Source organism: Borostomias antarcticus, assembly GCF_949987555.1.
Source record: "Borostomias antarcticus genome assembly, chromosome: 2".
Classification (NCBI taxonomy): domain Eukaryota; kingdom Metazoa; phylum Chordata; class Actinopteri; order Stomiiformes; family Stomiidae; genus Borostomias; species Borostomias antarcticus.
This window is the reverse complement of record NC_140235.1, coordinates 19,469,727-19,491,692: the sequence shown is the minus strand read 5'-3', so window position 1 is coordinate 19,491,692 and position 21,966 is coordinate 19,469,727. Positions and strand designations below refer to the sequence as shown.

The following is a 21,966-nucleotide window of genomic DNA, read 5'->3' as shown; positions in this document are numbered from 1 at the left end:
GACCAGATCTCTGATCTCGTTGTCATCCGTCTCTGTTGTGGTGTTGTATTTTGGGAGTGCAGGGTGGACAGATGTCTCGGGGGGGGTAAAAACAGGTCATGACCCAGTTCGCCATCGAGGATAAACATGGGTCCACCATAGAGAATACAACACTGATGACAGTAGTTTTCCAGTTCTGGAGACTTGAGTTTCTCAAAACACCCATGTCTGTCTATTCTTTAAAGGGCGTTTTTTTTTTCAACACGATTTCCCTCATTTTCGAAGTCTGAAGACATTCTAGGAATGGTTGGGTGTCTTTGTTGTGTCTGGTTTCCTGTACTCAGATGAGATTGGGAGCAGGGAGAGTTAGACGTGTGTTGTACTGTAAGTACAGTACTGAGACTTTCTCTCAACATGTGAAGAGAAAGTCTGAGTTTTCCACGTGCTAGATCTTTCCACCCATTTTTCCAAATAAGAGTGCTCCCCTTTGTTGTCGAACTTTTGATATGGCACCTTCAGTCTCAACCGCGTCTTCTTCTAACCCTTCTAGTTAGTTCTGAGATTGATGTGATGTCCGCTACATGCTGATTCCCTCACGAACCAGATGATGCAGCTCCATTCTAATTTTCACACAACATGGGGCTGAACACACATGGAAGTTATTAAAAAAAGCTCAAGTGAACTTCTGGGTTTCTTTGTGTGTTTCTATTTTCGGAGGCAACTTTTTTTTTTCTCCCATCGTTTGTTGACAATGAGGAACGTACACTCATCCTCAGCGGTTAGAACATGACTCACAGTTGAGACTCTCTGTCTCTTTAATTTCCAAAGTAATTTCACGTCTGTCAGTCATTCTGTACCGTCCACTTAATCATCCATTTCTTTTTATGAAGGCCTCCCTGGCATTGAAGTGGATACCCTAAAGTGATTAATGTTCCATGTTTTTTTTTTTGCTTTGTTTTGTTTTATAATTTATTTTGTTACAGCTGTGGCATTGCAATGTACAGTAAGCTCCTTCACCCTTGTTGTCTATAGAAGGAACTCTGTGTACCAAGTACCCAGTAACATATTAGGCAGTCTTTACAAAATTCAAGCCCATACTGTACAGCATACTGTACACCCTCTTATAACAGTGAGCTTGTTCACTGTTCTCTAGTGCCCCTGCACTAGAGCACAGAGAGCAAGGTACAGTATGATAAACCTTCCATATGGTCCTACCTGTAAGTATCATATGGATTACAGTATATGAAGTCTGGTTATCTTGTCTTTATGATGATGTGGTCACTGGAGGTCAAGTCAATGGAGGTCAAGCCTGGTGGGGTCTTCACTTGTTTTCCTAACAGTCAGGGCTGCAGTCTCGGTAGCTGTGGCGTCCCTGTGGTCTCTGCTTAGGGTTGGCGTGGGTCCTTCTAGAAGTTACTGGTAGTGGCGGTGGTGGTAGTGGTCGGTGTGTCTCTCTGAAATCCCAGACACATTCCAGAGGAAATGAAGGGTCCTGTGGCCTGAGGGGGCGTGAAGACCCTCCCTAACACAGCGTCTGTCTCCTCTGGGCTGTCTTTGATCCCCTGTTTAGTGAAGATGCCCGCCATCCCTCCCTCCCTCCGCCGGGGGCCACTTCCTGTCGCCAAGGGTCCCCCAGTTATCCTTGATTCCCCTCTACCCCTCTAACCATCCATCCAATTTATTGTCAACTTGGAAGAAAAAAAACGGATCCTAAAGGGTTCTTTGGCTAACCTTCTATCAGTGAAAAGGGTTCTAGCTAGAAGCGTTGTTTAATATGCCTCTACCAGGAATTGCAGTAAAAAGTGTTCTCAAGTGCCGATCAGAGGGAAAACCAAAGAACTGTGTCCCTGTAGTCAGTCTAGTCATGTGCTCGGCCAGGCCATGCTCCACATATGCTGAACCCTTCCTAATCCCAGCGCTCTCTATAGCTGATGCAGTCGTTATTACAGTACATACCCACCAGATATGTAGACTTCTTATCAGTGACCTCTGCCAGGTCTCCTCTCTGATCCCTTTAATATCAGACGTCTGAGGTTGCAGGCTATTCTGCCCCTGCTCTTTCGGCCTTAATAACGTATGGAGCCTACCTGTGACGCTGAAGCTTAACCCCCCGGGTCTCGTTTTTGGCTGCAGTGGTCCAGAAGGTTGACAATGTGTCAGAAGGTATGGGGAGGAACGAGGGGAAGATCATCGCGGTGGAGTCAGACCTGAAGAAGCTAGGTGGGTATGACATGGGGAACAGCGACCGAACTAAAATCCTTTCATAGCTCGAATTGAACATTGCGCTTTGTGTTACATAACGGTATTAATTACAGATAAAGTCATCTTAGATGTAATGCTTCAAAGGCGCCACAAACGCCTTCGAATAATGTTTTAGTTTCGTCTTCGCCCGCGTCCTCTCTCCCCAGACGACCAGACGGGGGAGAAGTCGGAGAACACTACCACGGAGATCCAGGCCTTCAAGAACAACATTCGGGCGCTGCAGCGCCAGCTGGCGGAGGTGTCGGAGCGCAGCAGCAGCAACCGGGCCGCCCTCGGGCGCCTGCAGGACGCTGGCCTGGACTTCCAGAGCAGCCAGGGCTCCCTGCGGGGCCTGCTGGAGACCAACAGCGCCACGCTGCGCTCGGTCAACGGCACGCTGCTCTCCTACGGCGGCTCCATGGAGGGTCTGCAGGAGGACACGGCGCGCCTGCAGACGGAGCTCCAGGAGCAGGCGAGGCTCCAGAGCCGGGCGCTGTTGAGCATCGGCAGCCTCAACCTGACGCAGGCGCAGCAGCGAGGCCTGATCGCCGCCCTGCAGCGCTCGGTGGACGACACCGGCCAGGCCATCCAAAAGATCCGTGGCGACTTCCAGGGCCTGGAGCAGGCGTCGCGGCAGGCGCGCTCCGATGCCGACTGGCTGCGGGAGAAGGTGGAGGGCCTGCAGGGTCTGGTGGCCAACACCTCGGCCCTGGCCAAGGCCAACAACGACACCCTGGAGGACATGGCCTCCCAGCTGGCCTCGCTGGCGGGCCAGATCCAGAACGCCAGCGGCCTGGCCGAGGGCCATGACCAGACGCTGCGGGAGCTGATGGACCAGCAGCGGGACCACGACAACCTCACCGCCGCCAAGTTCGACCAGATGGAGCTGCGCCTGGACGAGTCGGAGCAGAGCATCGACCGCGTGACGGGTAACATCAGCTTCACCACGCAGCTGCTGGGCGGGATCAATCTCAACCTCAACGGACTGCGCACCTGCGCCGAGACGGTGGGGCGCCACTCCGACTTCCTGCTGAGCCTGAACGGCTCGGTGGCGGAGGCGAGGGCGGACGCGGCCGACATGAGGTCCCAGCAGGACGAGCTGGCGGCCCGGCTGGACAAGGAGGTCACCAGCCTCTCCATCGTCATGGAGGAGATGAAGCTGGTGGACAGCAAACACTCGCAGCTCATCACCAACTTCACCATCCTGCAGGGTGAGCGGCGGCAATCCCACCCAGCTGCTGTATTCAGAATAAATCAAATAGAACTAGTATCCTATAGTCCATGTTGGACTGGTTTGCTACAGTGGTATTATTAACCCAGACCATCCATTAGAGAAGCTTTGGTCACTGTGATGGGTCTGAACATTGGTTGCTAACTATGGTTTCATTCGTGGTATTGATAGTTAAATCTACTAGATAGTTCATTGATCCCAGAGGGAAATTGCATAATTTTGAATGTTTCATTGATTTTATGATCAGTGATGATAATTGAATGTTTCAATTTTCTAATGGCATGTTTGTCCGTCTGTCTGTCCCAGGCCCCCCTGGGCCCAGGGGCCCGAGAGGGGACAAAGGGCCACAGGGACCAGCCGGTCAGCCCGGCCAGAAGGGCGAGAAGGGGGACAAGGGCGGTCCAGGCGTTCAGGGACCCAGAGGAGAGAAGGGATCTGCTGGACCACCGGGATTACCAGGGTTCAAAGGTCAGCCGGGCTCCCGGGGCAGCCCAGGATCCAAGGGCTCCCGAGGGTCAGGGGGCAGGGCGGGACCCCCAGGGGCCAAAGGGGAGCCTGGCACGGCAGGGCTCCCGGGGAGAGACGGGCAGCCTGGTCCTCAGGGGGCCCAGGGGCCACCGGGAATGCGGGGGCCCGTGGGGCCGGCCGGGGAGCCGGGTCCCAGGGGGCCAGTGGGGCCTATTGGGGCTCCGGGACCGCCAGGACTGCCAGGACTCCCTGCCCATTCAGCAGCAGTGCCGCTAGGCCCCGAATCTCTGCAGAGTGAGCCCCCAGTTCCTACTCTGTGGGCCCCAGGTGAGATTTAATCATTCTCTACTCTCCCATACTGGTTACACAACCTCTCTTGTACCACATGTCTGATCACTGGTGTGATGGGGCCATGCGCTGCTTGGTTTCATTAGTAGGCTGGCTAACTATGCTGTGATTGGTGTAGCCATAACATGATCCTCTACCACAGGTTGCCCTGCAGATTGGGTCGGCTTCAGAGACAAGTGCTACCACTTCTCCAAAGCGCTGTACAGCTTCAACGATGCAATGAAAAGCTGTGATAATCAGTCTGCATCACTGGTGATCATCAATGATATGGACGAACAGGTATGAGAGCATCACATTGATATACAGCACAAGGGCAGTATATTTAAAATAACTAATATGACAAAACTGCCAAGGTATACGATGGGACAGTTTTAAAGAATACATAGTTTCCTTAGCAGTGCTGGCTGAGGCTCAAATCAAATCAAATTTGATTATCAATGCATTTTGAACTTAAAGGAGTAGTTTGGTATTTAGCGTTAAGTTAAACTATTATTGTGAGTTAATCACAATAATAGTCTGTAATTAATCATGATTAATCACACGTTTAAAATATTAGTACTTTTGGGGGGAGATAAACAAATAGCCTATGTGGTGTTAGAATAAAGAATAAAGAAAAGTATGACGTGGTTACAGTAGTAGCCTGACATTCATATCCAGGGGCTGGAGCCAGGCTTTTTTTTTTTTTTACTTAAGTTGCTTTGGTGGAAAGACATGTCATCACTGCAATATGTGAACACAACTTTGGCTTTATCTAAACTCCCATCTGGAATCTTTTTCAAACTAAATTCACCATGTCGAATGTGAATGTCTGTTGAATGTCCAATATGAAACCAACTTTACCTCGGACCTCAACCGTCGTATTATCTCAGCGAGTGCTTTTTCGCGAGTGTCTAACTGGCTGAATTTGCCTGCTGCATGTGGAACGCAGAGAACTTATCCACGTTTCACATGCGTTTCATTAATTCAGCCAGGTAAATACTCGCATTTGGAATTACGGAAGGTAGTTGGGGTCAAATTTGGTAATATGATTAATTTGCTTCTTTTTTTAACGCATTTTCACAAGTTTCACAATGGATCTCTATAGGGTTATATTCCCATAGAGATCAATTTTGTACTTGGCTGTGTGACATGAGCAATGAGCACTAATATCTCAAGAGTGCATTGTCTGTCAAGATTTTGATATAGACCATTGTATGGTCGTAAATAACCTATGATCGTAAATAACCTTATAACAGGGTTTACGATGCTAAATACCAAACTACTCTTTTAAGAGTTTCACAACATACTTTTCAAATAAGATATTTGTACAGTAAATAATTTAAGTGAGTGACATTTGGCTGTGCTGTGTCCTGCTATAACCCCCTCAGAAATGGCTGAAGAGGCAGACCTCAGGGAAGGGCTACTTCTGGCTGGGGCTGACCGACAGAGAGCAGGAGAACGTGTGGCGCTGGCTGGACCGAACAGAACCCGCCTTCACGTGAGCTCTAACTCTGACCATACAACCACCAACACACCCACACACCATACAACCACCAACACACCATACAACCACCAACACACCATACAACCACCCACACACCAACACACCATACAACCACCAACACACCATACAACCACCAACACACCAACACACCATACAACCACCAACACACCATACAACCACCAACACACCAACACACCATACAACCACCAACACACCATACAACCACCAACACACCATACAACCACCCACACACCAACACACCATACAACCACCAACACACCATACAACCACCAACACACCATACAACCACCAACACACCAACACACCATACAACCACCAACACACCAACACACCATACTGTACAACCACCAACACACCATACAACCACCAACACACCAACACACCATACAACCACCAACACACCATACAACCACCAACACACCAACACACCATACAACCACCAACACACCAACACACCATACAACCACCAACACACCAACACACCAACACACCATACAACCACCAACACACCATACAACCACCAACACACCAACACACCATACAACCACCAACACACCAACACACCATACAACCACCAACACACCAACACACCAACACACCAACACACCATACAACCACCAACACACCAACACACCAACACACCATACTGTACAACATCCAACACACCATACAACCACCAACACACCAACACACCAACACACCATACAACCACCAACACACCATACAACCACCAACACACCAACACACCATACAACCACCAACACACCAACACACCAACACACCATACAACCACCAACACACCATACAACCACCAACACACCATACACACCATACAACCACCAACACACCAACACACCATACAACCACCAACACACCAACACACCATACAACCACCAACACACCAACACACCCAACACACCAACACACCATACAACCACCAACACACACACACACCGTACACTCTATACACACACACTATGAATGAAATTCTTACTTGGTTTAGTTTAGATTTCAAAGAACACGCTGAGTGGTCGGTCAAGCTGGTTTCAAACAAAGACAATAAGTTTATTCTATGTTACGATTTGCAAACCGGACTCTGCACAGGAAGTGTATCCTACGCGAGAGTGGGGAATCCCACTCGGGAGTAATACATTATAACGGGAAAAAGGAAGTGACACAGTTTCAGGATGAAGAGGACAGGGAAGTGATGTCACACAGGAACAATTTGTAGTTTTAACAGACTGATTATAGAGGAACGAACTACAAAGTTAGAACAACAGTCAGGTAGGAAAACAAAGAAAAGAACAAATTGGGGTAACACATTGGTGAGACACACACACACACGCACACACAATACAACCACCAACACACCATACACACCATATAGAACACACACCGTACACTCTATACACACACCATATAGTACACACACCATACACTCCATACACACACACATACACCATACAACCACCAACACACCATACACTCCATACACACACCGTACACACCATACACACACACACACACACACACCATACGCTCCATACACACACCATACACTCCATACACACACCATATACTTCATACACACAACCATACACACCATACACTTCATACACACCATTCAAATACTGACACACTGTACACACACCATACACACACCATGGAGACAGAGCGCATTTAAGCCCCGCCCCCACAGGAGGGGAAACCATTTAATAGCCGTCATTGACTTTGCATGACATCACATGACGGTGCTGCCGTGTCTCTTCCGTCTCCTAGCAAACAGCATAAACATGCCTAAAAGCTGCTCTGTGGTTGGATGCACTACCAACAGGTCAAATAACCCACAACTACGTTTTTGTATGCTGTTGAACCGAACAAGGGAGCCTTTTAAGAAGACAAAAGTGGATGCACTAGCGGCTAGACAGTTCCCCCTCTGAAAACCGTGCCCACCTGTAACCAAGGGCTGAGGTAAAGGCTAGTTTTCATTAACGCAGTGGACTGCGTCACAAAAATGCTTTAGCTTAACTTACAGAGATCAAGTTAGCCTAAAAATTATATTTGGATATGACTTACCAGTGACAAAATGCTTGCTGCACGCATAGGCATACTGAGTGTCTGGATCCCATAGTTTCTTAGCTGCTGTTGCCTCATGTCTTATTGCCTGTAACCACTTTCCTCCTCTCAAACACTCGGTTTTTCTATTTGGCAGCCCATAAAAACTAAGCTCAGGGTTCTTTGCTTTATTAGCTGTGCATCCACCATGTGTATTAGTTTTGCTGACAGACAGAAGAGACACAGAGGCACCTTAATGCAATTCAAATGAATGTCATTTGAAAAATGCTTTCCATGCTGCACTCTGTATATCTAAATATACACACCATACACTCCATACACACCTTACACTCCACACACCATACACACACCATACACACCATAACCACACCATACACTCCATAAACACACCATATACACACAATACACACCATACACACAATGCATTCCATACTCACACCATACACTCCATACACACGCCATACACAGCATACACTCCGTACACACACCATACACACACAATACACTCCCTACACACCATATACACACCATACACACACCATACACACTCCATACACACCATACATACACCATACACTCTATACACACAGCATACACATTATACACACCATACACACTGTTATAGGAGCTCAGTCTACTACTGTAAGCTACTGAGGTGCTAACCTTCAGAGTGATGGTTGACGCGCCCGCGCGCCGTACGCTCTGAATTGGCATTGGTTATGCTGCTTTCCAATACATGATCCGTAGATGACGATTTGCAGTGCAGTATAACATTAATTTATTGCCTTCATGCATGCCAACAAAGTACGTACTCACTTGTGCAGAAACTCAACAAACTTAGCGCCATAGCGGTCAAAACCCTTGCCCTTCCGGGGTCAACACCTGACAACAACAGTGAATGCGCTACCTTTGTACCTGCCTCAGGTAATGTGACAGTGCCACCCAATGCTCACACAGTGAATCACACACAGCTATCCCAGCAACATATCTGGCTCTTACACACACTATACACACACCATACTGTATATAGTAGTACTCTCTTGCATTCACACACACTATAGTTCCACATACAGGCTGGGGTGTGTTTGTTCCAGCTTGATGGTTTGAGATCTTTATAACACATGTCCTTACTTGTATTGGTCCAAGTTTGAATTATCTAAAAATGCATCCTTGAGGTAATCTCTGATCCAACATGATTGGATGGTATAAAACGTGCTTATCTTCAGAGCTGTCACCAATCCAGTCATGTCAGATCAGTGATTTTCAAGGACATAGTAAGGCAAATGCGAACAGGGCCATAGACTTGACTGGTACAGGCCATTGTTTTTTTACAGGACATAGGTCTGTGTCTGGGAGGTTTGGTGTGTGAGTGCTGCCCTCTGCTGTTTGTATCTAGGAAATGGAAGCCTGGTCAGCCTGACAACTGGAGCCACGGACACGAGCTCGGGGAGAACTGCGCCGGGCTGATCCATGAGGGACTGTGGAACGATTTCTTCTGTGAAGATCTCATCAGCTACATCTGCGAGAAAGACATGGAGAGCTGTGAGTACCTGTGTCTGTCTGGTCTCCGGTCTGTCTGACTGCATGTCTGTTTGTCTGTCTGTCTCTTCTGTTGTATCTTAACAAATTTCCCTTGGTCATCACATTTACGATCATAATACCTATGTCTGTTTTTGCAGCCAGAGCCCCAGGATCATAGCACTCTCTGGAGAGGGAGGGGCGTGGTTGAGTCAGAGAGGGTGTGGTGATGAGCAAGTAGATGCCCACAAGTGTCACTAGCCCACTGACACCGTGCATGGACATCCCCTACGGAGAGAGAAGAGGGACAGACAGCACAATTCTGACCGGAGGCTATGGCTGAATTCACTGGGTTCTTCCCAGTGGGGGGTCAGATTGAGTTTTGCTCCAAAGTGAACTCAAGATCACTCATTCCAGCATGTGCAATCCTGCAGCAAGACAATCAAAGAGTTGAGGAGATTCTTGAGATTCAAGAGTTTCATGTCTAACCAACCAATTTATTGGACTTATATAGATATTTTTCATTGCATTTTTAAGATGCTGTTTTTTATATGACTGTATTACACACTTACAACTGATTATCTGAATGTATATTTCATAATGCAGTTTTCTATGCTGAACAATGAACTCCTCAGTGCCAGTAGGACATGCCGCAGTGCCTTCCATTCTTAGAAGTAGTTCCTGGATGCTTGTTTGAGGTGCAAAATGATGCGCAGAAAAACAAACGATGTCGCTGATATGCTATCCTTGAGGAACTTCCCAAACCTTGAGATCTGTTTGGCTATATGTAGACAGTATTCCATCATATACCTGAATATGATTAAATTACCTATTTACATATACATTAACTGTCAAAAACTCCTAAGTCAAGACTAAGTTTACAATTTAGTATTATTGTATGTATGGTATTGTACATAGGGTGTGTATGATGGCCTGTATTGATGTCTGAGATAAACATTCCATAATTCATTAAGAGACTGTGGCTCCTACCAGAGTATAACGAACTAAACCTGCTAGTTTTCTGCTCTCAGGGAATGGCACATTTCCCCATTGAAGGCCAGCTAATCAGCTCCCACACCTATGACCAAAAACAAGAATAAAGATCCAATCAATGAGGGGTTGATTTGTGTTAGTATTTTTTTTATTTACTTGTGTCATACTGTGTGTTTGTGAAACTAAAGTAGTGTGTGTTTTGTCATCGGCCACAACCTTATTTTCACATTTCAGGTCCGATCAAAACTGATGTCAGATTCTGACAGACAGCTAAAAAAAAGAAAACCAAGCTTGCCATGTTTCAGTAGTAAACTGTGATGCCATGAAGTTGGTTCGCATGATCGGGGATCACATTACAGTAAAATTAATAATAGTCCAGTAATTTTTTTTGCCATTGACTTTTATTGTTTCGTTCTTTCTTCTCAAGCCCCTGGTGACCCAGTGAGTACATGGGGCTCGGCATCTCAGTATACAGGTTAACACTGAAGTCGTCACATTTTTTCTCCAATCATTTCACATTCCGTTTCACATCTCTCTAGGCCAACCCCAGTCACAGTCTCTCCTCCTTCAGCTGCACAGAAGATCTCAGAGTAGCACCTTTATTAGAGGGGGCCTAACACATCAACTACATATGGTTCTACAAGGACTACGGACCCAGAGAACAGATGTACAACGACAAACAAAACAGTGGCTGAAGACTGCGAGTGCTCCGAAATACCTCTACAGTTCTGTCATATTTACTACATCTTACAAGTTGTCCTAAACACATAGACAAGAACTTGTCTTTAAATTTGTTTAAGATGCACTCTTGTAAATTAATTTGACTGAATTCTTGGTAAACATTAAAGCATGAGAGAAAATAGGAGTTGAGCAAAGCGGAAAACTTTTTTGAGCAGCGTCTAGGTGTCTACATTCAAAACGAACATTACTAGCTTTCAAACCTCTTATACGCTATTGCCAACCAGGTGATATGTGAATCAATTCATCCCATGGATATAACCTGTTCTTTCACATTGCATTGTTTACAAATAAAGTACTACACACATACACGAAGGAAGCAGCATCTTGCCAAAACGTCTGTTTATTTTTGAGGTATCATGCGTCTACTAATGACCCTTTCTTTTTTGTAACGTTTTGTCCATTCATTGCAGCCACGTGCTATTTACGTACAGTATAAAATCTCTGCGGTGGAAAACACTTACAAAATAAATTGCCAATTGGAAAACGAAACCACAGCTCGGAGGACGCAACTACCATCTCTCCTCCCTCCTCTGCCTTCACCCTCCCCTCTACCTCTCTATATCTCTCCTCTACCTCCCTCTCTCTCTCTGTCCCTCTACCTCCCTCTATCTCTCCCACACAGATGATGGGTGCAGTAGCTAGCTGCCGCAGGGGGGCTGTGTCGCAGCATGCGTGGCTGGCAGGTGATCGGTGCAGGTTGCTATCAGGTTGCATGGGGGGGAGCGGCAGTGTGTGGTAAATCTGTCTGGTCAGTGGCCTCAGCACTGAGGACCTCTCTGCTCTGGGACGGTGAGGGAACGGGGAACCGGCGGCAGGGACCCCCACGCGGTTCCAGGCACAGCGCTGTAGTTTCCAAGTGTGCTGCAATTATCCCAGCAAAGTGTTTGTTTATTCCAGTTTCCCAATTACAATTCAGACAGTGGTGATTCCTGGCGTGTAATGTTCTGGCGGCCATGAATGAACGAATCCCTGTTTTGCTGTGGCGATGATGGTTGTAGTTCCATGATGATGAAGCCTCTTGTGGGTGGCTGCACTGTGTTTTACTCCTCTGTAGTCATAATAACCCAGATTGTGGTTATTCCAGGTAGGTGTGTGTCAGCAGTCCGGTTGTTCTTGGTTCCTTGCGGTGCCTTGAGGAGTGTGGTGGTGTACCGGAGGTGTGATGGTGTTGTGGCAGGCGGGGTGGGGGTTGTGTGTGTGTGTGTGTGAGGGGGGGGGGGGGGGGGGGGGTTGGCCGTCCTGAACGAAAAGACCAGGCGTTGCAGTGAGGTGCTGCTTAGTCGTCCTTCTCCACTATGATCTCCCCGTGAAGAACCTTTCTCCTCTGGCGGAGCATGTGGAAGTAGAGCTGGGGAAACACTGGGGAGAGAGAAAGAGAGAGAGAGGTAGAGGGGGAGAGAGGGAGAGAGAGAGAAGGAGAGAGAGAGAGAGAAGTAGAGGGGGAGAGAGAGAGGGAGGTAGGAGGAAGAGAGAGAAAGAGAGAGAGAGGTAGAGGGGGAGAGAGAGGGAGGTAGGAGGAAGAGAGAGAAAGAGAGAAGGAGAGAGAGCGGTAGAGGGGGAGAGAGAGAGGGAGGTAGGAGGGAGAGAGAGAGAAAGAGAGAGAGAAGTAGAGGGGGAGAGGTAGAGGGGGAGAGAGAGAAAGAGGAGCAGAGAGAGATGGAGAGAGAAAGAAAGGAAGACAAAGAGAGATAAATGTTATATTTCCTGCCTTTTTAACTAATCCTATCCAGATCAACATCTCAACATCAGAAAAGCCTCCACTTGTTAAGAAGAGGGAGGTCAGAGCCACTTACGTGGGATGTAGGACAGCATGACGATGATGAGGAAGATGTAGTAGTCGAAGGAGACGTTGTACTTGTTCGGGAGTCTCATGGAGTACATGCCAGACCTACGGACGTACGGCAGCGCGGCGTAGATGGTCAGCAGCTCTCCGGCCACGCCCAGCGGGTACATGACGATGAACATGTTGTATCTGATGAGCAGACGGGATGAGGGACATGTCAGAAAACAAACACACACACAGCCACACATCTACGGTTACAGATTAGTGACCAACACACACACACACACGACATGAATACACAACCGTGCACTAAATGAAAACAGACTCACACACACACAAACACACACACAACCCACCAGCACACTGGACTGGACAAGTAGACAGAGAAACAGCCCATCTCTTGGGAGCATCTTGAAGCATTAGCACTGGCTCTGCTTTTGGCACGCTGAATTATCGTGGGCCACACAAGGCTTGATTACGATAGTGGTGTCTCGGTGGTGGTGTCGAATGTTTACAGTGACTTAGCACACTGACGCCCGAACAATGTTAACATAAACTCTCCCTTACAGTAGGCTAGGCTCCACACCTTAACGTTATAGCCTACATATGTTGCTGTTGGGTCAAAACCTTGTATGCTACTGTATCTCCAAAATGGCAAGTTTTGAACATTTCAGTTTCTATGTAATAGAAGAAAAAGGAAAGGGCAACGGCGATAAAATGCAACAAAAAAAAAGGGAGCTCTTCTTAGAGAAGGCCTTGCGTAGTCAAAACATGTTGGTCTGTTCACTCATTATGAACTAGCTGTATATTAGAGGTTTTTCATTCTAAGAAAGCTGCCTTGGACTTCCCTTTTAGTATTCCAATTTCTATGTTTTTGTACATAAAATCACATACGATCAGAATACATTTAACTGGCCCCAGGGCTGGTTGGCGATCAGAGATTGTAAATGGTATAGTTCAAGCTTTAAATTGAGGAGAAAAAAAAACAAATCACCGAAATGGAGTAACGAGGTTTTGACCTGACAGCAGCGGTACACAACATCCGGGTAAGTAGTAAATTATCACAGGCAGTTAATTCAGTGCCTGGACAGGTAGGCTATGTTTGGGTTTAGGTGTCTGTCTTGGAACCTGAGGAGCTAGCTGATATAGGCTACATTAGGCTTGAGGCTTAGCTTCAGAAAGCTGTGACGTCTGTAAGACAACAAATTGACGTTTGTTTACTAACTTTTTTTTTTTTTTTTAAACAACTGCACCGCTGTACTCAGACGCCACAGGCAACGTAAAGGCTGTGAGGCCCCGGTGGAGCGCGTGGGATGGTCTCTGCGTGGTGACGCGGCAGGGGCCAGAAGAATCCTGTATTTACTCTAGAACGCGGCGGCGGCTCTGGGGAGCGTCTCGGCGGATGTGAGAGAAATGTTGAGCGAGCATTCCATGCCAAAAACAGAACGGGGTCTTAAAAACGGGAGCAGCTGAACATGAGCCCTCTCCCGGGAGGCCTGGCGTCTCCGCCTCGCTTGAAGAAACCCCCCCCAACGCTCCGAGGGTGGGCTGAGGGGGCGAGGCTTGAAGAAACCCCCCTCAACGCTCCGAGGGTGGGCTGAGGGGGCGAGGGGTGAAGCGGGCCGGGGCTGAGAAACATCGCCGAGCGTCAAAACAGTCAGGCCGGGGTCGACTGGACACGCATGCGGACAAGCTGAGAGGTCGGCCTAGCAAGCCTACTGTGTTTGTCGGCTGCTTGAAGAAAAGCTTGTCACTCTGCTAATCGAGAAATCTCACCCAGTCTCACCCAGTTAAGAGGTGTTTATGAAAACACCGGTCATTAATAACGTTTTGTCAGCAGAGAGCCACCATCTCTTAGATAAAGGATTCCGGGGCTCAGCATGGGATAGCTGGTATTCCTCAGTGCTGCTCCTATTTCACACGAGAGTGCTGGTAAACGTCACAGCTGCTCTTCACCAGCCTGCATGATGTCACTTGGGCCTGACTGGCATGCTACTGCAGCTGACGGCTGTGAACAGGACCTGCATGGCCGTTCCATATCATGGTATTGAGAAATATTTTTAGTCCGACGCTTTTATCTAAAGCAATTATGAGCTATCGTTGGGGTTAACTGCCTTGCTTGAGGGCACAACGGTAGGCAATGATTGACAGGAAAACATGTGTCAAGCCGCCTGGCCCGGTCTCGAACCAGCAACCTTTCAGTCACTGGTCGGATGCTTTAGCCAGTGGGCCGCCTACCACCAAATACTGCAATACTGTATGTATCGCTGGCTGCACCAAGGTATTGAATGTCTCTGTCATTGTAAAACAGGCTTATGTTAATACAAGGTTGTGGCTTCGTGAGGAAACAGACACCTGTCAGGTGTACTATACATCCCAGTCAGCATTCTCTGGCTGCAGGTAGAGGCTAGTAGACTGGCCTGTAAGTTTGAGACGGTGCTTTGTACAAGAGGGACTACATTTGGAAAGAGAGGAAGAGGAATGCTGGGAGTACCAGAATGGTAGATATATCCTGGTGACCCCACTACTATTATCGTTAGAAACCATTTGTTTTTTCCATCTCTCTTCATCCTTACTTGCTCCTTAATCCCTCACGATGAACGTCAGAACAGGTGATGTCTTCCAGGTGCCTGGTCGTATGGCTGCCAAGGCTGCCATATTACCTAAGAACTTCTCGTCAGCGGTTAGTTCATAGAGAATGGCTAATGAGGCGATGATCAATAAACACACTCAGTTTGACCTATCTCCCTCTGCGAGCAGGGCGACACCTAATATATGGCTGCACTGTTGCCTGTGACCATACAACACTGACATAGTACCAGTCTGGGAGTTAGAGATGCATGCAAAGGGAGAACACAGACCCTGGGGCAGGTCTCCCAAAGCCATCATAGTGAAAGGACTTCTATATTTATACAGAAAGACTGTGAAAATGAAGGCAATTTAAAATGGCTACTCTCTGGCAGTTGTGGGGATGAGTTGGGGAGGGAAGTAATGAACTTTGGCTATGGAGGCTTTGGGAAACCCAGAGCAGAGCAAAACCAACATGCTGAGAACCACAAGCAAACACTCCGGCGGGCGCGGCCGTCTCCACCTGGCCCATTTGATGAAGTAGGGCAGGTGGTTGAGCAGGTTGAATGTATAGAAGGAATATCTGGTGATCTCTGTAACTGTCCACACGACCAGGAAAAGGACTACGCTATCTTCGTTCTGGATCTTCAGACAAGCCAAGAAAGGAACGGAGGGAGGGATGGAGGGAGGGAAAGACGACGGGGGAGAAGAAAACGGTTAACAGTTTTCGATGTCTATCTACAGTAATAGTTCATCCTACAGGACAATATCTGTCACATGTAGAGACCTGTCCTAGACGATAGTATCCTTTATGATAGTCACCTGTCTGATGCTGTTAGTGATGAACCAAACCATGAAAATCCGTGAGCATACTTGAACCCCAGTCACAATTACAGAGGTCCTCACAATCCCTGTAGGAACAGCGCAAACATCAACTCTGCAGACCTCAATCTCAGACACTCATTACACACTGTCTAGTCTGAGAAATGCAAAGACAGTCCCACATACCTATTGCACAGTGTCCCACCTGAAAGACAAGATGTCATATCATTATTCAGTTTGTCCCCTCTCCCCAAGTCAGCAGATTAATTGCTTGGTTCCATCAATAATGAAACTCCAGGAACTCACCTCAACTAACGCAAAGGTCTGGAAAAACTTGAGGGTCCTTGCTATAGTTTTGTACAGACCCTTGTGTGTGCCTTTCTGGATGTAGAAGCGCACCATTGCCACAGCCAAAACCAGCCACCTGGAAAAGAACCCACAATACAAAACATGTGAATGACCAGAAGCAAGATTAGCCCTCTAGTAGGAAATGTCTGGATTGTGGAGACTTTGCTTTCTTCACAAATTAAATGTTCGGATTGTGCAACTGTCATCTTTAATTTCAATACTTTTATACTTGTATTGAAACATAAACAACGATTTTGATAGTGACATGTCGGTGTGTGTCGAGTGAATCCCTACAGTGTAGGTGAAACAGAAAACAGTGGTATGAGAGGGAGGTACGGCCTCTGGTACGCTACACTGCCATGGATCAGTCTTTAGAACATGTTTGACCATGCAGGTCAGTTAAGAACACATCCTTGTTTACAGTTACGGTCTGGCAAAGCATGCTGGTAAGAGTGTAGACAAATAATATTTGGAAAAGCAGTTTCACTTGTAATAGCAACTGTACTTGACAACCGAGGTTCCCACATGCAGTTGTTACTTATTCAGATGAGGTCACATTGCATCACACCATCTGTTTTCAAATATATTCTAAATAGTTGGAGAGGACATGTCCAACATTAGTGGCAAACCCTTGTGTTATTAATCTCTATGTGTATTACTTAGAGAGCATGACAGTACCATATCATAGAGTGCATCACATCACTTAGTGTAACCAGTATTTACTTACAATAACTGCAACAATGTGAAATACTTTAAGGCTATGTAGGGAGATGGATGAGGCTGTGGTTACTGTTGCAACTACATGATGAAAGATTATGGCTGACCTCTCCCACCCTGGTCACAAGCTCTTTGAACCACTCACTCTGGTTGGATGCTCTAGCAGAATGCTGCGGTCCATCAGGACCAAAACCTCAAGTCACAAAAACATTTTCTTTCCGTCTGCAACTGGTCTCATTAACAAGACAGGAGACCTTCACTGACACTGTCTAGTTTGTACATGTTGGTAGATTGTATTGTAATTGTATGTATTGTATCATTTTGTTATTGTATTTTGCACTGTCCTGTCTTTTCGTGCACCATTTGTATTGTCTATTTTGTACATTTTGGTAGATTGTACTGTATATTGTATTCTATCACTTCGTTATTGTATTTTGCACTGTCCTGTCTTGCCCTTGCGCTATGTTTATTATTATTATGTATTTTCATGCACCAACAGACAGGCTAATTCCTCATACTGTAGGTGCAAGCGTACTTGGCTAAATCAAAATCTGAATGACGTGATGCGTGATGCTTGTAGTGATTACTTATATATCGATCTGTCCTCCGTTTGTTCAAATAAAAAGTAGGCAAACGTCCATTAATAATGTTTTCATTATGACTTAACAGTTGAATAGGATTTTTTTTTCCTTTAAAGGAAAGTTTTACCAGTTTTATCTTCACATCAAGAAAAATATTTTTTGTATCACACTTTCTCTCACCAAAAAAGTTAAGGTATGCAAATTAGGCAATAGTGAAGTCAGGTACTGAAAAAACTTAATTTTAAGAAAATGGCCGATAAAGATAAGCATTATGAATTAATATGCTTATTTCACAGGTACAACAATTTGAAAAATAGCAGTTTTTAATCAAGTCTCGACATTTCTCTGTTAATGTAGTGATAGTAGGCTATACATGTTATAGTAGAAGAATATATCGAAAAATCTGAAAATTGAAGTTTGGAAGAAAAAACACCATTTTGACTGTAGTGTCTCCCTTTAATTACATTCTTACCCCCTTTTTTCTCACCCCCACATTTGAGGTGACCACAATAGGAGCTACACAGCAACAGTGGTCTCTCATGTCCGGCTGGGCAACAGACTGGCCACAACGTAAAATCACCCACACAAAGATAGACCATTCAGGAGCACATCTGGTGTGTACAATACAAATCCACAGGTCTGTGGCAGGCATTTAGGATTTTGAGGATTAAAACCCCTAAATTATGTTTAAAAACCAACCCATATAAGCCTCCAACAGGCCTTCATCAGGGTGTCAAAAAAACCAAATCGACACACAGTTTTAGATAACTTTAAGGCTCATTCTGCAAATACCATATAAATGCTGGAGCCAGTAACCTGGCAATCACCTGGCAATTTGACACCAGGATGGATTGCAAATGAATGGCAAATGACAAAGGCAGACTGGAGGTTAATTTGAACATCCTGAATTGTAGGTGATTGTAAAAAATATATATATTTCAATAGTTTTACAGTTGTTCTACAACTGTGATAAAGGGAATTAGATGTAGTCCCTGCAATCCTTGTGCCTTACAAAATAAGCGGTCACCTGTCACCACCTGGGCCCTAGGCCTGTTCTTAACGAGACAGGTCCTATCACTCTTTGCTTTAAAAAACAAAAAAAAGGAAAGAATTAGAATCCTGGAACTGTTCAGAGAAGACAATCCCAAAGCGAAAAAAAACTAACTGACCACAGACAATAAATTGAAGCACGCCCAAATAGCCTACGCAGAACAGGTGGAGGTTCACAATTACGCATAGAGCCTAGTCCAAATGTCCCATTCAGTAAATGGATGTAAAAGCTTTGACGATCAGTTTTATAACCCAATAAATAGGCTCCTTTCCAATCAGTCCTGAGATATATTAGGCTACTTCAGTCAATTAACTTCTAATTCGCATGTACATTGATTGCGTAATCGTGCGCACAAGAACGCACACATAGCCTACAGTTAGTTATTAAAATTTGCCAATTGAGCATTTCACTCTCCCGGGCCTGAGCTCCAGTGTCAGCGCGCCGTCTATACTTATCACTGCAACTGTCGGAGTAGTGGGCATGACGCTGACACCGTATAATCGACCGTATTTGGAAAGGCTGCAACCACGCCTGCCTGGGGCCGCTCCGCGACGGCCGTTATTTTCACAAAAACACTCTCAAATGTCAAGTGCTCGTTGTGACAAACTGGACAGGCCTTTAACCAAGCCGTGGACATATGTTTTTCTCGCCGGTTTAACTCCACGGCCACGGTCTGTCACTAAATTCGGCAACAGAATGGGTAGGCTACTTGGACTGTCAGAGACACGGTCCTATAAACAGCAACACACGCTTGCCCACGGAACTCTCCGTTGCATAGCGAAGTTTCAGGGAGTGGCGTCACATGAATCAGCAATAGGGCAGATTAATCCACATACCCGGCCGTCATGGCGATGTTGTAAAACGTAAGCCATGCGGTAGCGAGGGCGCTTTTCGTTCTCTTCTTGTTGTTGTTCTCCTTCTCCTCCACCGCGCCGTCCTCCTCGCTGGACGCCATGGTACCGGGGGCAGAGTGGGAAAGTCAGAAACGGTGCAGGAGCGCAGCTGACAGCTGGGGCTAGGAGGGAGCAGCGGGGTCATCATGCATCCATGTACCACGAAGCCCCTCTCGCGGGACTATTGCTGCAGCAAGTGCGTGGCAAGACCGTAAGAAAAAACCCCTCATTCGGCCCATGAGACATTCAATCATAGACTAAAATTAGTGAACACTCACCAGTCAAACCCTAGACTTTTGTTAGAAAATATAGATTTATTACCTAGATCATGAAACTAGGACTATTCTCTTTTATATTGATCTGACATGAACAGTAGAATTATGAAACTTTAAGTAGCCTATTAGAGTATAGTCTTGCCATTGCTATTAACTTGCTATAAGCTATTTATATTATACCAATTTATTTAAATCGCTCCTGCTTGTTTTAAGAGTGCTTGGATAGAGTTCCAGCTGGAGCTGTCAATATATTTTCATTATCATCATCTGCAGAATTTCCACCCAAACTGTCAGAGCTGGTATTCTTTGGAAATATACATTTACTCTTGTAGCCTCTCCTTCAGCTTTTTACACTAGCGAGCATACTGCCCTCTATCCAGAGGGGTTGGAACTACAGGAAACCTACTAGTATGACCAGGGCTGCATTCAGAGTTGCAAAGCTTGAACAGAAGCAGTGCTGGGCCAGTCCAAGACCCATCCATGTGTCTTTGGGATGGTTCACTTGGTGCCTGAGTTGGGCAGGTTAATGACACAGTGTTGAGTTGATGGTTGGCGTGGTCTGTAGGGGTGTTGCTGGTTTGGGGGTTAGAGGACAGTGTCGCTCTGGGCATACAGTAGTAGTAATGGTATAGGGTGTGAGGGGTGGTTTTGGGCTGTGGTTAGAGGAGGGGTGTTGGTCTAGAGAGTTAGACGGGTGGTGTTGGTCTACCGTAGGTTTAGAGGGGTGGTGTTGGTCTATGTTTAGAGGGATGGTGTTGGTCTACCGTAGATTTAGAGGGATGGTCTAGGTTTAGAGGGGTGGTGTTGGTCTAGGTTTAGACAGGTGGTGTTGATCTGGGGTTAGAGGGTGGTAAGGGTCTAGGTGTAGAGGGGTCGTGTTGGTCTTGGTTTAGAATTAGAGGGATGGTGTTGGTCTAGGTTTAGAGGGGTCATGTTGGTCTAGGTTTAGAGGGGTGGTGTACAGGGGAGGTGTTGGTATAGAGTTAGAGGGGGTGGGGTTAGTCTGGACTGGGGTGAGGAGGTGGTGTTGGTCTAGGGTTTGAGGGGTGGTGTTGGTCTAGAGAGTTAGAGGGGTGATGTTGGTCTAAAGAGTTAGAGGTAAGATTTGGCGCTACAGGGCTGGTTGTGTCTTGGGCTAGACAGAGGGAGGTTTCTGAGGCCTGGGGCCCAAGTGTTGGGTTGGGATAAGAGAATAGTATTAGGCTGGGCCACAGAACAATTGTTGGGCTGATGTAGTGTTGGGCTACAGTAGTGTTAGGCTGGGCTATACAGGGCCGTAGTGTTGGGCTGGGTGTTGTTGAGTAGCGGAGGCACAGCCTGAGAAAGTGCATCATTGCAGGATCTAAAATTAGCTCCTCTCATAGTGCCCAGTAGAAATGTGTGTAAACTAAAGACGCCCACCAAATATAGTGCAGGCCCTCTAATCCTGATCCAGTTACACATGTTCGGGGTGGGTTTCTGTGTCTCATCAGGGTCAGACTCTTCACAATGACTATCTGACGGACCGGAGGTTCTGGGGTCTAGTCCCTGCACTGCAGCCACATTGTCACACCTCTTTTTTGTGATAAAACCATTTAATTTATCCAGTTGTTGGTTGCAGGCACATGTGATTTTTATAGTGATCATCACCATCATCATCATCATCATCATCATAATCATCATTATTATTATCATCATCATCATCATCATCATAATCATCACATTAATTAAGACAGTACCTGCAGGCTGCAATTCAAACTTAGCTTCTGATCATCTCTCTCTATCATACAGAGTTTGTCTCAAGTGTGTGTGCAGTTGTGTGCCGCTTCCTGTTGACCATAGAAGAGATT

General features: G+C 46.4%; 2 protein-coding genes across 2 annotated transcripts in view; one reads left to right on the top strand and one right to left on the bottom strand.

Annotated features, from left to right (window-relative positions):
* The window catches only part of LOC311329649 (collectin-12-like), a gene marked incomplete at its 5' end in the record, with an annotated part of 34,333 nt that extends 24,705 nt beyond the window's left edge, over positions 1-9,628 (top strand). The window contains 7 exons of the mRNA XM_084461539.1: positions 2,113-2,199; positions 2,388-3,431; positions 3,758-4,246; positions 4,410-4,546; positions 5,635-5,744; positions 9,244-9,389; positions 9,527-9,628. Coding sequence (XP_084317665.1) covers positions 2,113-2,199; positions 2,388-3,431; positions 3,758-4,246; positions 4,410-4,546; positions 5,635-5,744; positions 9,244-9,389; positions 9,527-9,546 — 2,033 coding nt within the window. The 3' untranslated portion in view covers positions 9,547-9,628. The remainder of the gene's footprint in view (positions 1-2,112; positions 2,200-2,387; positions 3,432-3,757; positions 4,247-4,409; positions 4,547-5,634; positions 5,745-9,243; positions 9,390-9,526) is intronic.
* Positions 9,629-12,375: 2,747 nt separating this feature from the next.
* hacd1 (3-hydroxyacyl-CoA dehydratase 1) lies at positions 12,376-19,924 on the bottom strand (the record flags this gene model as incomplete). Its single annotated transcript, XM_084451446.1, has 7 exons — positions 12,376-12,458; positions 12,893-13,071; positions 15,974-16,095; positions 16,273-16,361; positions 16,459-16,477; positions 16,579-16,696; positions 19,806-19,924. The coding sequence occupies 7 exons, from the start codon at positions 19,922-19,924 to the stop codon at positions 12,376-12,378; spliced, it is 729 nt and encodes a 242-aa protein (XP_084307572.1).
* Between the last annotated feature and the right edge of the window lie 2,042 nt (positions 19,925-21,966).